Source organism: Sylvia atricapilla, chromosome 22 (genome assembly GCF_009819655.1).
Source record: "Sylvia atricapilla isolate bSylAtr1 chromosome 22, bSylAtr1.pri, whole genome shotgun sequence".
In the NCBI taxonomy this organism is placed as follows: Eukaryota; Metazoa; Chordata; class Aves; order Passeriformes; family Sylviidae; genus Sylvia; species Sylvia atricapilla.
In genome coordinates, this window is record NC_089161.1 from 4,486,989 (window position 1) to 4,507,321 (window position 20,333).

General features: G+C 38.2%; 1 protein-coding gene across 4 annotated transcripts in view; it reads right to left on the reverse strand.

The window, feature by feature from the left end:
* Positions 1-20,333, reverse strand: part of VPS13D (vacuolar protein sorting 13 homolog D) — a 96,252-nt gene that overhangs the window by 55,429 nt on the left and 20,490 nt on the right. The window contains exons 24-43 of one of the 4 annotated variants that reach the window (XM_066334314.1): positions 19,352-19,532; positions 18,104-18,286; positions 15,244-15,463; positions 14,602-14,812; positions 14,301-14,472; positions 13,732-13,844; positions 12,983-13,192; positions 10,770-11,035; positions 10,459-10,592; positions 10,015-10,170; positions 9,361-9,478; positions 8,868-8,942; positions 7,953-8,159; positions 7,410-7,499; positions 6,275-6,415; positions 4,974-5,096; positions 4,267-4,341; positions 1,892-1,997; positions 1,414-1,566; positions 686-821 (exon numbers count right to left, since the gene is read on the reverse strand). In XM_066334314.1, the coding sequence (XP_066190411.1) occupies positions 686-821; positions 1,414-1,566; positions 1,892-1,997; positions 4,267-4,341; positions 4,974-5,096; positions 6,275-6,415; positions 7,410-7,499; positions 7,953-8,159; positions 8,868-8,942; positions 9,361-9,478; positions 10,015-10,170; positions 10,459-10,592; positions 10,770-11,035; positions 12,983-13,192; positions 13,732-13,844; positions 14,301-14,472; positions 14,602-14,812; positions 15,244-15,463; positions 18,104-18,286; positions 19,352-19,532 (3,070 nt within the window). Of the gene's footprint in view, positions 1-685; positions 822-1,413; positions 1,567-1,891; positions 1,998-4,266; positions 4,342-4,973; positions 5,097-6,274; positions 6,416-7,409; positions 7,500-7,952; positions 8,160-8,867; positions 8,943-9,258; positions 9,479-10,014; positions 10,171-10,458; positions 10,593-10,769; positions 11,036-12,982; positions 13,193-13,731; positions 13,845-14,300; positions 14,473-14,601; positions 14,813-15,243; positions 15,464-18,103; positions 18,287-19,351; positions 19,533-20,333 lie in introns of all 4 variants that reach the window. The other 3 variants (XM_066334311.1, XM_066334313.1, XM_066334312.1) reach the window with 3 other exon arrangements.

Consider the following 20,333-nt stretch of genomic DNA (forward strand, 5'->3'; position numbering starts at 1 on the left):
AGAGAGATGATCCTTTTTGTGCTTCGATATAAAAACATCAGAAAATTCAAGTAAGAGACCACTGGCTCTTGTCAGCAGTATCAAGTTTAATTTAATTGTTTCATACCAAAAAGATCTCACCCTCCTATTTGTCCAGTGCTCAGTAACTTCCAGTAGCTAGTCTCAAAACTTAGTCTTGACATCTACAAGACCATTTTTATCACTGAGTCTCCACCAAATGCCAGCCTGCTGATTATTACAACTGCATTTTCCCTTCATGACAAGTATAATTTGTCTACAGAGCCACATACTTCAAAAACAATCCATAGGCTTCCAGGAAATTGCCAGTGTTGTTTATTTTAAGCAAATTAAACACATGAAAAGCATTCCTGCAATAAAAGAAATAAAAGTAGCTGCTGAAATGCTGGGCTGATTTAAAGCTCAGTCTCCACGAGTGCATGGCCTGTCACTAATACATTTGCTCTGTCACTGGAAGCTCTGCCTGCCAAGCACAGATCAAGTGCTGACTGCTCTGCCTGTGGTTTGCTTACACAGTTAGGAACCCAGCACCTCCAAGCTCTCCCAATCCAGGCTAACTGGAAAGAGGACAATCTCATACAGCAGATGCTTTTAGATCAAAATACTGCAGACATCATTACTCCTAATTTACACACATTCTTTTAAAACACTCAAAATCAGAACTTACAGTAGAAGAGGAGGAATTCTTATCTGGTGCAGCGTATCGGAAATATGTTCCCACTTTGTCTACAGACACTGGACTCACTTCTTCCCAGCCATTTACTCTCACTTGCAACTGATGAATCCTTAGATCATGTGTGTGCCTACCAGGTGGGATCAAGTCAAATTATTATTAAGCATTATTATACAAACTAAATACCAAACAGTTCAAACCACAAACATCCTCTGGATTCTGTTGAAAGAATCTCACTGAGGCATTAAAAAATCTTAAGAGTTTTTCCATTCCATTGATAAATGGACCTGATTTTGTCTAATTACTCCACCCTTCCTAAGGAACACACAGACAAAACTATGTTGCAAAAATAAAAGCGTGCTACATATTTGTTAACAAGCTCTAGTTCTTACCTCTGATAACAACCATACCACCCCAACAGTCCTTTAAAATAAAGGACAGGACATTGATTTGTAACCAACACCCCCGAGCCCTTCTAAAAAGCTTACAATGATCCAACTCTCATATAGGAATAGCTGCCACCACCAGCAATAGTTGCTGCTTTACCAGAGAAATTATAATTTCTGTCCATACAAGAGTATTAAAACCAGAAACTAAATATTAACAGTAGATTTTAAAGAAAAGCCATATTTAATGTGACACCTGCCAGTGCCCTCACAACTGTGAACCTGTGTGTTCCACATACGAGACTGTCAGAACATCTCATGGCCTGGTCCCTTCACCTGTGTCTGAGTTTCCCTCTGGTTTCAAACTCAAACGGAACCTCTTCCCCAGTGATAACCTCCTGCCATTCACTGACATTATGGGCATCACCCAGCAACGTCCCGTTTTCCTCAGGAACAACACCTGGACTCCCACTGTGAGACAGCGCAGCCCTGTGAAGAGAATCACAGCATTTTACAAAATGACTACTTCAAGTTGCAAGTGTTTTTTTAGTCTGTCTCAGTTCTGCAGTGAACACATTCACACCACGAATGTACTTGACTGGTTTCCACATACTGCTAGCTGTCTTCATAAAAAAATCTATTTTGTTTAATAATAAAACTATCTCTATGTCAAAGAAAAGGCTCTTAACTGAGTAAAACTGGGAGTTGCCTACGTGTCTCTACAAAACAAAAGCAGTGAAAACAACAGGCTTTGGCTGACATGGAAGAGCAGCCAGACAAATACATTTGAAGTGATCCCTGAAGAGCTCCTTACCGGGTTGGGGTTGTAGTCAGGGTGGCAAACCACAGAGTGCAGCCAGTGTGATTTCTCAGAGCAAAGGGGACGAACGGCTGCCTGCGCTTTGGGGTCTTCATTTCAGCTACAAAACAGAACACAGCCTTGTCTGAACAACCATGAGAAACATTCATCAGATGTTAATGTGGGATGAGATACAATGGCTGGAGAACCACAACCTACACTAACTGAAGAAATCAAAGAAACAGGACATCAGATTACCTACAAAGATTTTACAATTAGTAACTACTAAAGAAATGGTACAAAACAAACAGACATTCTTCCCCTACATCAACCCCCCTTGGAACTGAGCTTAATCTACATGTTCTTTTGTTTCTTTATACCAAGTCTTATACTATGCCTTCAGCTACACCTAACAAGTAGAAAATCTAACTAAAAACCCAAGCATAATCAGAAACCTTTTATGTACATCTAAATGCTCATTAAATATTGAACACAAAATCATTTATAATTAAGATTTATGCTGTATTTAATGTGACAAATACAGGGTTAGCCAGTATCCCCTTTAAAGGGACTTTTATTCTCAAAGCCTGAACAAGTAGAAATGTTTTCCTATGCAGGATAAAGCCTACTGAAGTATGGAAAATAAATTGAGAGCAACCAAAAACAATCTGGTTTTGTTAAACTGCTAGGACAGCAAAACACCAGAAGAAGATATTACTCCTCCCATGTTCGACATTTTCCAAGCACAAATTTCTAACAGGCACACAAGTGTTACTCTCATCTTCCACACTGCAGTGCCTGGAATCTGTGAAAATACTTACTGAGTTTGGACACAGAAAAACCCCTGTCAAAGTCCGGTAATTTACTTAAAAAGGAAGATAAATGACGCTCCCTCAATACACACATCTTTGGTATGAGAGAAGGGGAAAGAAGGCACACACAATAAATCAGCTGCTTAAAGAAAAGCTAAGACAGAAATCTCTTCCCCAGACCTGATCTGAAGTCACTCCAAAAGGTTTCCAGAGGCAAGCAGGGGTGGTGTGGGGAGGGCAGGGAGGTTTTTCAAGGAGTTACTGATCATGACAGACGATTTTCTGTCACATCAACAAATCCCTACGTACCCTCACGTTGTCCATGGAGACTTAAATCTGATCTAAAGCTTACAGAGCTTATTTCCAATTAAATAACAAGAAGATGAAATCCTTGAAAGTCAAAATTCAGATTTTTGCCAAGAGCAAATACATGGTTTTAGTGTTGAGTTTCATTTTATATAATTTTTTGGCTAGCCCAGGACCTACAAAATTAGACCAGACGCCAAATGAACTTTTACTCTGGTGTTTAATCTATTGCCAATTTATCTTTGGAGACTTCTAAAATGAATTTTTGGGACTATGGCCTGATTTTCAAGAGAAATGTAAAAGCTGTGTTTTGAGACTACTGCCTGATAAAAAAAGACTATCTTTGTCAGGAGGAGTTTTTCATAATTAATTTAGTCATTTAGCTGCAACCCCTACTAAAAGCCAAGCAATTAATATTAGATGTTTTGCTGCTTGCTTGATCTTTGGGGAGGAAAAAACAAACAGAAAAATATTTCAGAAAAATAAATCCAAAATTTTCCATTTTGTTTTTTTGTTTTGTTTTTTTGTTTTGTTTTTTTTTTGTTTCTTTTTTTTTTTTTTAAGTCAGAGAAAACATTTCTAATGGTACTTGAACAGGAAACAGATGTAGATTTCCAGAAAGTTTTCTCCAAATCATTAACTTTTCTAGAGGGCTATATATTTATGAATTGTGCTGTTTGTCTTCTATAATGTCAAAAAATGAAAAAAATCTTACTTTATACTCCATGATTTTGCCCAAAACCTGTCCTGTCAAATGGATTAACAAATTATTTATTAGGAATGCTTTACTTCTTAAGGCGTACTGAAAACAATCTGTGCTTCTGAAAGCATCTGAAAGTTTTAAGTACATAAATATGCTAAATTAGGCATAAATATGTATATTGAACATAATGGTGAATATTTTTAGAATATAAATTAAGTATTGTCATATTATTATGCTGTTTTCAATTCCCTGTACTGTCCCTGTAGAAGAGGGACACTGGATAATCAACAGTTCACATAACCTTCCTTACAAAGACATTTTTCTACATGGGGTTAAATTTCTCCATTCTTTCCTGAAGAACAGAGAATGACAGGATGAAATACTAAATCTAGCACACTAAAACAAAAGTGGCTGTTACATTATTTAGCTTGAGGGTTTTTTTGGGGTTTGATTATGTGTAAATATAGAGGCCAGTCCACCAGAAAGCCCCACATACAGCACAGTGTTTATTGTGCAAGAGCCTTCCAAAGAAGAAAACCACCTTTTGGTGTCTGTGTGCTGTACAGTACCTCTAGCATAGATCTGATGCTCTAGGTTAGTCAAACTGGCTGTACTCCTAGTTCTAAGGTAGACAAGAGGGAGGCCTGGCAGACAGGAAAGACAAAGTTAGCAGGTAAGGAAATCCACACAAACACAGGCAGATGTTCCCTTGCATGCATAAGGGAAGATACACATCATGCAATTTTAAGTCTCCACCCATTTGCTTACTCTAAGCTGGCATTAGAGTTGATAAAATTCCTTCCAGAAGGAACTCTGGGAGAAAATAAACTGAAAGACCTGCCACATATTGAGAGCTATTACTCAGGTGATTATTTCACAAAAAAGCCAGTATTTTTTTCCTGAAACTCAGTTATTTAGGTCTTTGGGGTACAGAAAGGAAAAGATCCTCTCTGAATTGCACACAGCCTAAACTCAAAACTCTGATTTAATCCTTGACATGAGAGTTATTAACTGAGAGTGGCAGACAGAAAGGAAGCAGAATTAGCAGTGTAAAGCTCTTTCTCATAGCTAAGCAGCCAGAAATCATTTTGTTTTAAAAGAACTGAACATAATTGAACAGAAAACAGCTTTTTTGTCTTTTTTTTTTTTTCCCCAAACATCTCTAACAAATCACTGTCTTCTGTGAAGCCAAACTACTTATGCTTGTAATACATTAGACAGATGACCATGTGTGTCAGGACTGTTTCAAATAAAGTGTGATTAATGACTAACATACTCTGCCCAAAACATGGGGGATCCACTGAAGAACCCATGCAGTCTTCTGAGCTGATTACATTCACTTCTTTGTCCTGTTTACAGTAATCTTCCATCCAGGACTGCTTGGTACATGTGTATTGCTCTAGAGGAATGTAAGCACAGAGAGCCAATGTTTTCAAGGTGGCAGTAAACAAAGTCATTGAAAACTGTGTTAAATTCATCACACTCAAGTTACTCCACTTTAACAGCACAAGTTTCACTTCACTGCTTTTTCTGTGAGTCACTTACATAAGTTAAAGACAAACAACAGCTCATAAAATCACAGCAGTGTCTTAGAAAAATATATATCCCTAAGATAAAAGACTTTCAGTGGAATTCATGTTCTAAGATACTCCTATGTCAATCTAAGAGCTCTCCCTGCCGAGGCAATTAACCTTAAATATTTTCATGTTAGAAGTACTTCCTAGGGGTTTTGGGGTTTGCTTCTTTTTAAGAGGCACATTCCTGCATAAATATCAAGACACCAATTGAGTCCTCTGGCACAATATTAATTATAAACCTTTTTCACCACTTATTATCACTGCTTTTAAAAGGCATCATTTTAGGAATCACTGATTTGCTTCTCCCCCTGCCACCTCGGCTCCCCCTTTCTGCCAACCTCCCAGGTTCTCCCTGGGGGAGAAAGGACCAAGGAAGGCTTTTCTGTTGTATCTGAAAGTTCAGAAAGTTCTGTTGGCATTTTTATTTTTGTGCACACCAAATAACTCTGAATGAGCAACAGTATTCCTGGGAAAGGCACACAATTAGAGCTCCACAACGGAGAAGCTCACATGAAATTGGATTTAATGATGAACAAAATAGTTTGATTTCCAGAGGTGAGGATTGACAGCTCAGGTACTCAGAGACCAAAAAGCTGAAATGAGGAGCTCCCCACTACACCTGTCAATATACTGAAAAATGATATCAAAAATATCAAAATATTTTTAAGAAGTAAAGAAAGCTTTAGATGAAAGCCTGTTTCTGATTAAAAATAAATTTCCAAGAACATACAAATTTGATAGAATTCATATGACCAGAGAAAGAATTCCTACTAACCTCTAACATATGCAGCTCATGTCTTTACACTTTGACAACATCTGATAGAACATAAGCTGCCTAAACACCCACACCTGGTGCAGTGTCCTGGGAGGTGTGGAGGGACTCGGGCCAGACCCGCTCTCTCCACAGGACACCAGCAGCACTTTAATTAGAGCTGCCTGTCATTTCCAGTAGTGAAAAGCAGACTGTGGAGTGCTGTTCTCAGGGAATACTCCCACATACCCATGAGAACAGAGGTGATGTTTATATCCAGCCGTGGCTTGGCCTTCACTTCCAGCTTCAGGCGGGGAGGGTGCAGGCGGCTGGAGGCTTGCTGCTGCCAGGCCACTGAGCAGGGCCACGGCTCAATGAACGGCTCCCACCCTGAGAGAAACACAAACCATCACCTCTGCTACACACACGAGGCCACACTGCAATGCCCTGCACGTATTTAACAATGAAACTTCCATAATCAGGGCCTTTACTTTTAATCTCTGTTCAAGATGAAGTTGCAAGCCTATGGATTTAATTTAATACCTAACACAAATTTGGTCCATTCAAACCATGTATATTATATGTAGGATGTTGCAGAAGTATCTTAGCTCCAATTAAAGGACTAGAAGGCAATTAGAGCTTTACATTTAAACCAGCTGGAAGCTCTCTCAAATAGCTTTGACAATGATTTTCACACATATGTTAAGTTGGCGATTATTAAGTATTTCAAAAGATAAAGGTCTAGAAAGCTATGAAAACCCCCCCCAATGTATTTTTAAAAACAAAGTATTTTTTAAAACCAAGAAAATCACCTTGTTATTAACAGATAATTCCTGAGTGCTTGTCACCAGTAATGTAACAGAAAATTTAATTTCTAAGTTAAAAAATCCCACCCAACTAAGATTACTTCTTTTATCAGTATCTGGCCTGTATTGAGGCCTAATTTGCTTTTCTGTATCTAAAACAAAAATTGTGATTAACTTCTTATGTTAATCCTTTGTCTTCAGCCTAATCACCTGCCCTCACATGCTTTTCCTTCCTGAAATATGTAATAAATTGAATGTACCAAACAAAGAGAAGAGAGAAGAGAATGCAGAGACAGCTTGTTATAAAACTGTTATTTTGCTGGATAACCTTCTTATGCAATTCCATCTGAAAACCTGAGTGCCACTTTTCACTCCCTCCACTTTCCACATCCCTCTAACTGATCTCAAACCAGGATATCTTGTCTAGGATCACAGTCTCACACACACACAGTCCCCAAGGTCAACCTTTCCCTATTTCCTTAGAGGCCTTTCCTAGTGGGTGAGCTTCAGGCTCCTGTAGTAGGAAAGGCTGTTTCCTAAACTTGAATAAGAAAACAACAACCCCAAAGGTATTTCACCTGAAAGCTCACGGTTGTAATAATCTCCTGAGAGGGTAAAATCAGCACGGCCTTCAGGGCTGGTTCTCAAATGTTGGAGAAAATTCAAACCTGTGGGGGGGAAAAAAAAGTGAAATTTAAACTAATGCAAAACAATCAGGCTTCCTGATTTTGTGAATTGTTAAGTAAGCAATGGAAGGTTTTGTCTTGTCTTTTAAACTGAAATGGTACAAAAAGCCTATAATAATACTCTTCAAATAACATTTGCAGACAGCCACACCTTGCAATACAGAGCCTCCCTTGGATTCTGCTCAGGACAGATTCCATTTGTTACATGATGTAAAAAGGGGAAACCAGAATCTTAACCCTACAAAGACCGTAATCTTCTAAAAACCAAAACTTAAATCAAACAGAAATAAAGGAAAAGGAACCCCCAATATCCCACACAACCACCACCAAGACACTGTCAGCTGAAATTTGATAAGTCCTAACAAATAAGAGCACAATGCGGAACACATCCAGAACTGACAGTCATTTTATGCCAGGGCAGAACCAGATACTCACGTGAAAAGGTTAATTCAGCCAGGGGAACATCACAGTCCATGCAGTCATCTATAAAGCAGATGCAGACACTTTCTGCCTTTATTTCCACTCCAGAGATGAACTGGAAAGGCACAATCCCCTGGCTATCTCGACCAGAAGAGGACTGGGAAACTGATTTCAGAGGTTCAGCATTCTTAAACAACCAACTTGCAGCTTTTTTCAAGTCACCTTAGGTAAAAGCAAACAACCAGTCAAACATCACCTACTTTCTCAAAGACATGTCCTTAGTAAAAATCATATAGAAGCAAACTAATACCCTCTCTCTTAGGAAAATATTCTCAGCAGTACCTTCAATATGCTCTATTTTTTTAACATAGATATGAGAAGATCATAAAGACATTGCTGTCCTAAGAGTAAGAAATGTGTTTTGAAGTTGGCAAATGTAATAAAAATCTGTAACATTATGCATGCCTCTAGGCAAGGTGGGAAGCATGACAGTGCTAAAGCAAAAAAGAATCACTTGTGTCAAAGCTTTGTCTTGAAACTTTTCATGTACTTCATGCAGAACTAGAGAAATATGAATTCAAAAGGAAGAGATGAAAAAACATGCTCTCAAGAGGAAGAGATATGTAATAGCAAGAAATTGGTGCACCATAAAAATTACCAATTACAAAAAACCTCCCAAACAAAAATACACTCAAGCACCCCACACATGACATCCTAAAGGGCAGAAAGAATTCTTGGGGGGTGGATTTTACACAGCAGCAGAACAGGAAGAAGAATTTTTAAGACTACAGGCCAGCACAGAGCCAAAGATGTTCTAAAGAAGAAAACAGTGCCTGTGCATTGCCACCTGACAGTCTAAAGGCTTTATTTAATTGCAATTAAGATAACAAGAACAATGTGCAAAGCCCTGCTAAGAATATCTGGTGTTACCTTGGCAGATGAAAAGAGCTTTACGACAATCCTCCATACTGAATCCCAGCTCCTGGAGGCGAGTCAGCTGCACCTCTGGAATTAACAGTTAACCAAGCATAAATCCTTGACAGATATCTACTTGTTTGCATTTCTAAAATCAAAATACATCTGTATGAAAAAATGGGGGGTTGTTTAAGATTGCTGCTGTAGAAAAAGCACATAATTCTGCTCTGCTTTTGTATTTTTTATAGAATCATCAGGACAGTGCATTAGGTAGTTCTAACCAACAAAGGGTCTTACACCATGAAGATACCAACATCCTTTGTGTTAAGCATATAGATTAGCTTCCCTTTGTAGAAACTTTCTTTAGATATAAAAAATGGCTTCACTCCAACTGTGAAAAACATACCAAGAACAGGATCCAGCACACGTTTGGATCCATCTCTGGTTTCATGTGCCGAGGTCTCACTCCCCAGGGCTGAACTGGAGGGATCAGCAGCATTCCCAGCACTTGAGGCAGCTGAGTCAGGCAGAGCTGCACTTGTCTGTCGGGGAATTGACTTTGCAATTGCCAAGAAGAGCTGAACATCATTGTAGGACAGTCTAATATCCAGTGCTTGCAACTGAATCTAAACAAAAAATTAAGAGTATAAGATTCACTTGCCCTTTTCTACATATTTTTCTTAAATACTTCAGATATTAGTAAAGCTTTTCCCAAAGGAAGACAAAATTTAGTCTTACAATCTGATCACCATGCTGTTTCAAAGATTCAATAATAAAATTATCAAACTTGTTATTATTTACCAACAACCAAAAGCATTACATCTCAGGGAAAAGAAGTTTTACTTTGATACAATGGTAAAAAAGTCTTTAAATATACTTGCCCTTGAATACATCTTAACAATTACAAACAGAAATATAGAAAAAAACCTTTTTCTTTCAGACATTAGTAACTATCTAACACCATGAGCCCACACAATTAGCCCATTTCCTTCCCCCACTATTAATCTCTGTAACATATCCCATAAATCACTCTTTCATTACCACTAAGAGCATTTTCTGCCTGCTTCTTTCATTTGAAAGTCTTATATGGAATCCTTGGGCTAAATATATCTCTGCTAGTATTCTCTACTGCATACAGTTTTATTCAGGCCTTTAGTATTACCTCTAGAATAGGAGGAAAATCTTCACTGTTGAAAGCATCCAGCAGTCCTGAACCACTTGGGTAGGAAGAATTCCCAATAAGTTCCATATGGATCTGTACTGGATCAATAATTGACAGTGCAGTCTCTTGCTCGTTTCCTAACCGGCATGAAAACACCTAAAAATTGCAAATTATTTTTAAAAAATTACAAACTGAGAGAACAGGCGTGGTAAGAACTAGCCTCAATATTTTCAGGCTACAGTCAAGTCTTACAATGTTTTAACACAAACAATACAGAACTATCCTCAAAACTGCTGTAAAATGAGAGCATTTGATGAGAAACCAAGAAATTTCAAAAAAGCATCTGTGGACTATTCCTTTTGTATATACATTTACAGTAAAGTATATTCACAAACTCCTCTAATTTTAGATGTTATACAGAAGCAGCAAATTTATTTTTCTTACCTCAATGCCAGACAAATTGCCAGAGAAAGGACGATCCAACAACTTGGGCTTGTAAATGAGAACAGTTGTTCCCTTCAGAATGATTGCGTTGGTATCAAAGCAGGACATGTCTTCAACAACCACAAATTCAGTTCCTTAACCAAAAAAACCCAAAGGGTAAGTAACTAACAGGGCAGTTGGCAATATCATTTAAGTACTTTAGGCATTAGCAGCAGGTTTCTTGATTTACTTTCATGGACCTGGTTTTAAACCAGCAGACAGCTGTTAATGAAAAAAACTCCTACAAAAGCACCAGAGAAGAGCACATTTACCTGTCACATTAACCTTGACTTCCAGCTGCTTTTCTGCTGTCACAGGGAGTGAGGAACGTTTGGTAACTACTCCACTTTTCACAGCTTTGGGAACAACAGTTGTGTCACTGATGCAGGTTCTCTGCCGGGACAAATGGGGATTTTCCCACTTTTTGGTATCTCGAGGAGTATATAAAAAGTCATGAACCAGTAACAACCAGTCAAATATCAGGAATACACGAAGATTGTTCAGAACAACTGTGAAACTGGAGGAATCCTTTGTAGACCTTTTAAGAAGAGAGAATATAACTTCAGAGCCTGCAAATATTTAAAATCATGCTGAAAACTATCATATCTACTAAGAATTATTGGCATTTTATAGGGATACACTTGGTTTACAGTGTGTATAAAATACATACATATATATAAACAGTGAAATTCAACAATTTGCTGTACCCACAGAACCCCAACAGATCTTAACTGCACAAATTCTAATCAATAATGGTACAAGAGATGAACTGAAAAACTACATGACAAAATTTATAAACCGCACTCCTTTAACACACTTACACTATCAATATTAATTTTCAAAATCTCAAATTTTAAAACCTTTTCTTATTATCATTTTTTGTCTGTTGGGTCAAATCTATCAAACCTAACATTCTGCATGTGAAACTCAGATCTGAGATAAGAGATACAACATGAATTTCCTCTCATTCTCTGACAGCATTTTGCAGCACAGGAAGCTGCTTTGTCATTCAGAAAAAATGTCAGCCTGCCTGAGCTCCCAGCATCCCATCCTGAGGGTCTGGCTAGGAGGGATAAATTGTTTGGCTTCATGATCTGGAATACCAGTTACATTTGATCATGCTAACCGGAAAATCATCTAAGTGGTTAAATATCATGAAACGATTTTCAATCCAGCACACTGTGAACTATAAAATCTCCAAAGAACTGTGATGCCTTAGTGGGGAGCAGCCTCTGCCTGTGCTGCTTCCAACAGCAAAAGCCCATAACCCTCCCTGGCTCTCCAGGATATTTCAAGAGGCACCAGCCAGTACAACACTATCATTGAGTTCTGCCAGCCCTTACATCTACTGCCAAGGATGCTCTCACCACTAAAAACAGACCACATGCTGCTGCAGCTAAAATTTAAAATCATAACAGTTGGGAAGAAGATTCCTGAAACTCTCACTCATAAACCAGATTAGGCTGTACTGTGCAAACTTACTAACTGTGTCTGATCTAGCCACCTACTGACTCAACAGTTCTGTGAAAACCACCTAGGGGTTTTTTAGGGTGTATTTTTTAGTAAATCCCATTTTAGTTTTATTCAAATTGAAATACTGGTTTCTTTCTGAACACATTTTTAGGTACCTAAAACCGTAATGTAGCATCCAAATCTTCAAAAGAAATTTTCTCTCAATTGCCAAGTTTCTTTAGCTGTTTTTTATGAATAAATGCCTCCAAAATTTTCTACTGCACTAAAATAATCCACACCTTTTTTTCCCTTACATTACTCCTGCAACTGTTTCAGAAGGCATCATACTTATATGAGAGTGAGAAGGCTGAGCTTGGTCAGCAAGTCTGATCAGAAGTGAAGGCAACATCTCTAGTCATTTCACTTCACCCTCTTTTTTGGTAGTTAACATTCCTCAAAAAACCACCATGCTGATACAGGTAAACACTGACATTATACTTTACATTCCAAATTTCAATACCAAATTAGATTAAAACAAGTAAGAAAAAACCAACAGGGTAGGACAGAATATATAGGAGAATACAGAGATTGTTTCTGAAAGAGGTGCCATTTCTGTCTGTATCTGATGCTCTCAGAAAACCATGTGTGACACCTGCTGGGAAACAGCTTTTGTGCACCTTATATTAAAAGTTCTACAAATTTGTTTTCTGCACACATACATAAAGTGCCAGACCAGACTTATCAAGCTTTAAGCACTACTGATTCTAGTAGGTCAAACCTTCATCTGATCTATTACACATTCAAACCTAGATTTTATTGCAACAAGTGAAAAAGAAAAAAAAAAAAAATCCAACAACTTCCAGAGAATTAATGACTGCAGATTTCAATCTATCAAGTATCACTGATCACCCCAAAAATGTCATCAGATTGAAATAAAGAGCCTCCAAGTTTATCTGCAATAGTAACAGGTGTATTAAAGCCAGGGCAATACTGATTATGTAATTAAAAACAAACAAATCCCAGAACTACCAACCTGAAATGCAATTCAATCTGGATTGCTCCTGGGCTACTGGTGTTCTTTGATGACTGAAAGATGCAATTGAAGACATTTGGGGGGCCTGTAGCATATTTCTGTGCAGCATAACGAGTGTCAAAGGCCATCATGGAATGAGAGACCAGATTTACAGACTTTGTTCCATTTGAAGAGCTTTCAAAAAGCAACTTGGATTTCTTAAAATCAAACCTAGGAGAATAAAAAGCAAAACAACACACCAAAGAGACTTACAGTTTATTTATTCCTTGGAGTCACTTATTTCACAAGTCTGGCACACTGCTGAAATCTTTCATCTAGGTATTTTCTAAAACAACTACAGTCATGTCCCATGTCATAGAGATCGAAAATAGATCTGAACTAAATGTAATAATATTTTCCACTGATATAAAACCTTCTGGATTAAAAGAACCCCAACAGGCCAACATAGCAGAAATCTGCTTTTTTAACCTTCCCTCATATCGCTTTCTTATTTAATGTACTATTTCTCCTGGGCAAGTAAACATTACTGGACTGTTATTCCAAGTATTACTGAAACGACAGACCATATCTTTTGAACAGTTTCATCTTTCAGAGCAGCTCAAACTCTCAGTTGGGGCTCTAATTAAGAAATTCCATTCCACTGCATAATTAAACTGTAATTCCACATATTATTTCAATTCTTGTCCTGTATCTTTGACATGAGCATAGTATTTAAGATAAGATATTCAGTAAGAGAAGAACATTCATACCTGGCTAAAGAGCTGCATCCATCTTTTCCCTTTGGATCCATCAGTTCCAGGCTCACATTAACCATGTCAATGAGGAATGACATGGAAGTATACACTTCTCCACTCAACACCGTCTGAAAGAGGAGAACACCAACATTCTTTTTCAGAGCATCTGCCTAACTTTCATCTCTGAATTAAACTGTATTTCAGAAAAATGTAAACCGCTTTTGTGTGGTGTCCTTCCTCTCCAAAGAGCTTCTAAACCATTACTGGGGAAATGTTATGTGAAATGAAATGTGAAACGATTTCACAGAATCACAACATCATTAGGTTGGAAGAGATGTCCAAGATCATCAAGTCCAACCCAACCCTACCCTCAAATAAATTATGGCACCAAGTGCCACATCCAGTCTTTTCTTAAACACATCCAGAGATGGCTTTTTCCACAACACTGTGCCCTTTAACTTGAAAATGATCCTTAATCCATTTCACAATAAGTCTAGAGCTTCTTTGACCTTAAAATATTGCTGCCATCAGCAAACCTCCCCAGACATTGCACAAGCATTTCAGCTGCACATAGATCCTCTTACAAGAATTCTTGGATCCTGCAGGTCATAAGGGCGCATGAACTCCTCGATGGGCTCCCCGAGGTTGTTCTCCAGCAGCCCACGGATCAGTTTGTACTTGTTCAGATCCAGGGAGCAGTGCACTGAGGACAGGTTGCCGTGGATTGAAATGTCTGCCACGGCGTGACTGAGCTCCCTGCAACAAAAAGGAAACCTCAGCACTTCCAGGAGCTCCAACACAGCAGGCAAGGCCTCCAGGATACAACAAAAGGTATCTAAAACACTGCTCTAGGTGAAAGCATGTAGTGACCCTGTTTAAACTCACTTGTCCAAATTTCTCTCTACTTTTAACTTCAGTCTGAAGGGTTCTGTCAGCAGGCTCCCTCCTGTCTGCCTCACCAAGTAGGATGGAAAGCTCAAATCTGCACTGGTGTCTTCCACAGTCTTGGAATAGTCTCTCTGGTGTCTTTCAGCAGCAAAGATGTCCATGTCCTGCAGATCAACCACAATGCAGTCTAAGAGGCAGATGTGATCCTCTGCAAGTACAAAGGAGATAACACATTAAGGAAGAAAAACAGAATCTGTGCAAAACTAATGCAACCTACTTTTAAAAAGACATTTAATTTAGTTTTGATTTTATTCCACATTTTTTTATTTTTTTATTCATGTTCATCAATATGTGTAACTACCAGACTCCAAGCTCATTCACAGGTAAATGTAAATTCCTAACTGCATCTCAAAACACACCCAATTTGCAAGACTGTTCTTACAGAAACTAAACAATTTCATAATCCTTTAAGCTGCAAAAATCAGCCTTAAAGCTCAGAAATCATTTCTGCTCCAATCTATAGTCTTCAGACCCAGAGCCTCATACTTTTTCAATGTCACATAAGATAAAGGCAGTACGTCACTGCCCTATTTCACAAGGCAAAAGAAGCTCCATGGGGTTCTTGCTGCTGTCACATACCTGGGCTCTCAGGGTTTGGGACAACTGGCAGCTTCAATGGCTGCCCTTGCTGCTTACTCGATGTGCTCACTGCAGGCTCACTCTTCAGCCTGGAAATGTTTGTTCCTGGTGATTTTTTCATGACCAATCCTTCCATTGCTATTTTGGACTCATCAGCACTTGCTTTCTTCATGCTGTGTTTTGGGGTTCCCATAGGAGAGGAAAATTGAACTGAATCCTGCTAATGAAAGAAATTTTGTAATTAACAAACGATTTTTCACTTAAATTCTAAGGAACCAATGCACCAAGGTTCAAGCTGCAACAAATTACTAGAATATCAGTGTCTTCTGCTGTAGAGAGTATGTTACTGGAATGCCAGTATCTTTTCCTGTAGAAAAATGGCCAAACTTTTCTCTTCTAGCCTTAACAGCAGATTCTCAAAATATTTTTGGGAATATTTCTCAAAAAAGCTGCAGAATCTTTTCAATGAGACTAATTTAAAAGCAGAGGGTTTTGCATAAAACAAAAAAAACCTCAGGTAAATGAAATTTACACCAAAATAGAGGGTTAAGACTGTCATGATATTAAACATTTCTGAAGAATAAAGACTTTTAAATATTTAAAGCTGTTTTTCAGGTGATGGAAGAAACATATGCCATCATTCCTGCAAGATCATGTCAGCAACTTCAAATTTTATTACAATCTGTGAACTAACACTTCTACACATGCACATTTTATGCACTTTTAATACTTCAGTTGTCACACCAAAATGTGCCCCAAAATTCTCCTGCAGTTTAAGGTTGGACAAATCCCTACACTTAGTAGTTAACTCCTCACAGGCGAAAAAAGAAAAGTTTGTTGATGTTATATTGATGTAAAACATTTTAGACATCTCCCCATCACCACATATCCAGTGGAAATCCATGAGGTGTCTTGCATCCAAACCCTGCAGATTTCACTACAAAAAGAGTCATACCAACATCAGAAATTTCTTTTCCCAAAAATCCTGCTTGACCAATCTGACAGCCTTCTGTCATGGAATGGCCACAACCACTCTGTGATTTGTCTGGTGCAAGAGGCTTACACACCACCTTTATACTCCAAAGCCAATTTTGGGATTAATGTGTCAATCATTTCAATTAATGAACCTCGTGTCCCACATGCAGGTAGCAATCATCTTTAGTGATTTACTCAGCCTTTACTCCAAGGCTGCTCACTTTGCCCCTGACTCCTGTATTGTTACTATCATTTCCCATCTTCCTTCTGTATCCAGTTTCTGATGTCACATCAATCCCTACCATAAACTTCCCTTTCTGGTTTTAATTGTTAATATCTTCTTGCCTTACATGGTTTTTAAATATTAGAAAAAAAAATCGGTAAAATTAATTAACACAGTCAAGGATTTTAAAGAAAAACATTTAAGGACATTAACATTTAACTTCATACTGTAAAGAAAAGACTGAAAAGTACATGCAAAGAAAAAACATCACATCATCTATAAATCTATGAATTTATGCAATTAAATCCAAATTAGCAGCTCCTCAGACATGCAGAAAGAGCACACCACAAAAGCTTTACATCCAATTCTTATAGAATTCAGCAAAACCTTTAGACTGGAAACATCATTTTTAATAAATGAAGTAGCTTTTTGAAGTGCTAAATTCCAGAAGAATACTTCCTTTTTTACAGAATGAATGAGGAGCACCTGAACACTGCTATGAAGATGTGAAATACCTCAAATAAAACAGGATCCTTGTATGCATTGCCTTGTAAAATCCGATCCTCAAAAATAAACACAGGACAGAGGAAAAATGAAAACAAAACCAACAAAAAAAAGCCAAACCCCACCTAATCTCATTCTAAACACCTACATTTCTACAGTGCTACATAACACAGTATTTCTAGGCTGAAATAAAATTATTTTGCACACTTTCTTTAACTTATAATGTTAATTTAGGAGTCTACTGCTTACAAACCTCTATTGTATCAACACACTACAGTTCAGGAAACAACCCAACATCACAGTCCACTATTTCCTGACAGCAAAGACACAGGTAGATACCAACCAGATGAAGGCAACAGACACACCACAAACCCACTGCAGCAGTTTAGTCCATTCAACTTCTAAACCCTTTAAAATGGCATTAGGGGTAGTGTCTAACCCAGACAAGTCCCTCAAGCCATTCAAGATGGATCTTCCTTACCACAAATATTGTGGCTGCATCTCTCAAGAGCAGCACCAGATACTCTTGTCCTGCGCTTTGCCACGTGTACGGTCACTGGAAACCTTTCCCAGGGTTTCACCTCATCAAAGCAACTCCACACACTCAGTTTTTCAGAGAGCAGAAAAAAAAATAAAATTCTGTTCTCCAGTGTGTCAGAGCAAGTCTCAGCCAACACACACCCCTCCTTTCTGCTATTCACACTGTGGAAATTTGGAGTGGTGAACAGCTGGAGTAACCAAACAGGTTTGAGGTGAAAGCCCATCCACATGTTCAGGTGTGCAGCTGGTTGGGTCCTGCTTCCTCACCAGAGCAACTGGAGTGAGTTCAGCCTCCTTTATTCCCTCTGTTCTCTCAAAGCACTCAGCTCAGTCTCCCATCTGCCCAAATGCCTCAGACATCAGCAGCAAGGCAAATCTCTAAGACTTGCCAGCACCCTGGCAGAGACTCTCACTACTAGAACTATAAAGTCTAGTAAATATAAATATAAATAAAGTAAATATCAAAATGTAAAGTAAATATAGCAAATATAAAAATAAGTATAATAAAGTAAATATATAAAATAAAATGTAAGAATCACTTACAATTTTGATTTAGAAATAAAACAAACAAGAACCAGCAAAACTACAAGCTGCTAAATTAAGAAGTAATGTTTCTACCTTGTTCTTTAATGAAAAGGTACCCGGCATCCCTGCAAACAGGAATCTGTTCCTCACTTTCAGTTTTCCCAGATTAGCTACAATCAGACTGTTGGATTTGGAGCTCTCAGGTATGAGCAGAACAGGAGCCCCAGCCTCAATATCAAGAAGAACTCGGGAAGCTCGCTGGGCTTTATCTCTCACCTGGGAAGAGCAGAAATACATTTTAAAAGTATTTACAAAAATTGCAGAAAGCAGGTGATATTTCCCACTGATTAGTACTGAATTCAGGATCATTACCCCTTGATTTCCAAAATTAGGATATGGTTAGTTTATACAAAAAGAACACCAAAAAACCAAACAACAAAGCAACCAACTAAAACTCCTCAAAATTCTTGTTTTAGGCAGAGAATAAAGGCTCATTAATAAAGTATTATGGTGCAAACAGGAAAAACCTGTGGAAGAGATGCAGCACTCAGGAGTGACACACTCTTTCACCCCTGAACTAAGAGGCAGAATAGACACTACTCAGCTCACCATATAGCAAATTACTTAAGAAAAATTATTTGCAAAAAGCAAAGCCCCATCATTCAAACATCACTCAAACATTCTTTGAAGATGTTTCAAAGTCACATTCAAGCTTCCCACCTGATAAACAATGAAGCATTTTAATATTCAAGCATTCACTGTCTTTCCTTCAATTATGAGAAGCTTCTATTAAAAGAAGACTATTGACTATATTAATTATTCCCACATCGGGTCCTGTGGTCTATGGCTGCCCTGATTATTGAAACACTCTATCATGCCCTATATACTCTATATGGATATACTCTATTTTGTCTACAATCTCTATATTCATGCACTCGACCATGCAGAAGTTCTGACCTTCTCAGCCTACCAGCCATCAAACTAAATCAGAGGCATACACCTGAGTGGAACAGAACTAATTCAGGTACCTGGTGAACAGTGGAGAGTAAGACAAGGTAACACCTTGAACCTTTCTGTCCAGTGCATCCTGAAGAAACACGGTGCTGAAGTTTTTAAGGAATCTGCAAATTTGGTATTCTGCACTTTCAAACAGCAGCAGAATGGTCCTAATTAAGGTCTGTTGATTACAGTATGAGCCTGAGAAATGTCTACCAACACCAAAACTCTTAAAATCTCCCACCACTTCAATCCACTCGAGCTGACACATTAATGTAAATTATATATTGCATTTCAACTGCGAAAATCCAGCTGGGAAAGAACAGAAAAAAGGCCCAGACATACTGTTTGCCCTTCAATTGCTGCTCTCTGCCTCCCCAAGACATCCTGGAGCTGGGTGAAGTGCTGGATGAAGGCCACCACCTCGGCCTGGAAGCGCTGGGTGTGCACGTACTGCACCGAGGCCATGCGCAGGGTCACACGGATGTCACACTCCCGCTGCAGCAGTGGGTCCGGCCTCCCGTACCTGTGACAAGGGGGCAAAGTAACCTTTACACTTCTGAGCCACATTTTAGAAGCAGCTACATTTTAGACATTCTGCTGCCTTCAAAATAGTGATATAGAGGATTTAACTAACGTTCGCAGGATGTAATTAACGCTAGCTCAGTCGTAGACGTGAAAAGTCAGGATTTGTATTAAGTACTTCTATATTTTGTACATTTAAGTGTTGCTGAGTTTTAATTAAGCAAATAGGAAAATTTTGTATCTGGAATGTACCTTTAATCTCTGCATTCCAGTAAGACCTTTGGTGATTTTGTATCAGAACAGTGGCTTTTAAGGTAACTACTCCACTGCAGGATAATGTGTACATTCAATTTTGAATCAGTGTGCTGTCATATTTGAAATTAATTCCATAACATGACATGGATAATTTCTAATCTGATTAACTGGAAAACCAGGAAAAATCACAAGGTAAGACATGTTCCATAAAACGTAACAAAGAAATTCAAATTTACATTATGACAAAAGCAAACCCTTAACTCCAAAATCAAAGAGCAATGGAAAATCTATTTCATCATTTGAAAACTTCTTCCAACATCTAAAAAACCCCCATTTTAGCTAGGAAGAAACTATCATGTAAATACTTTCAAGAACAGCTTTAGGGGGAAATAAAAAACTACTTTTCCATTTCTTTGGACATTACAAGAAAAAGACAAGTTAAAAATCTTAAGTTTATAACTGAAAATATTCTAAGCTTCACTTAAGTCCCAAGAGGCCAAAGCAGAATCGTGCAACCCTGATAGTTGTGGGCTTGGGTTTTCTGGTT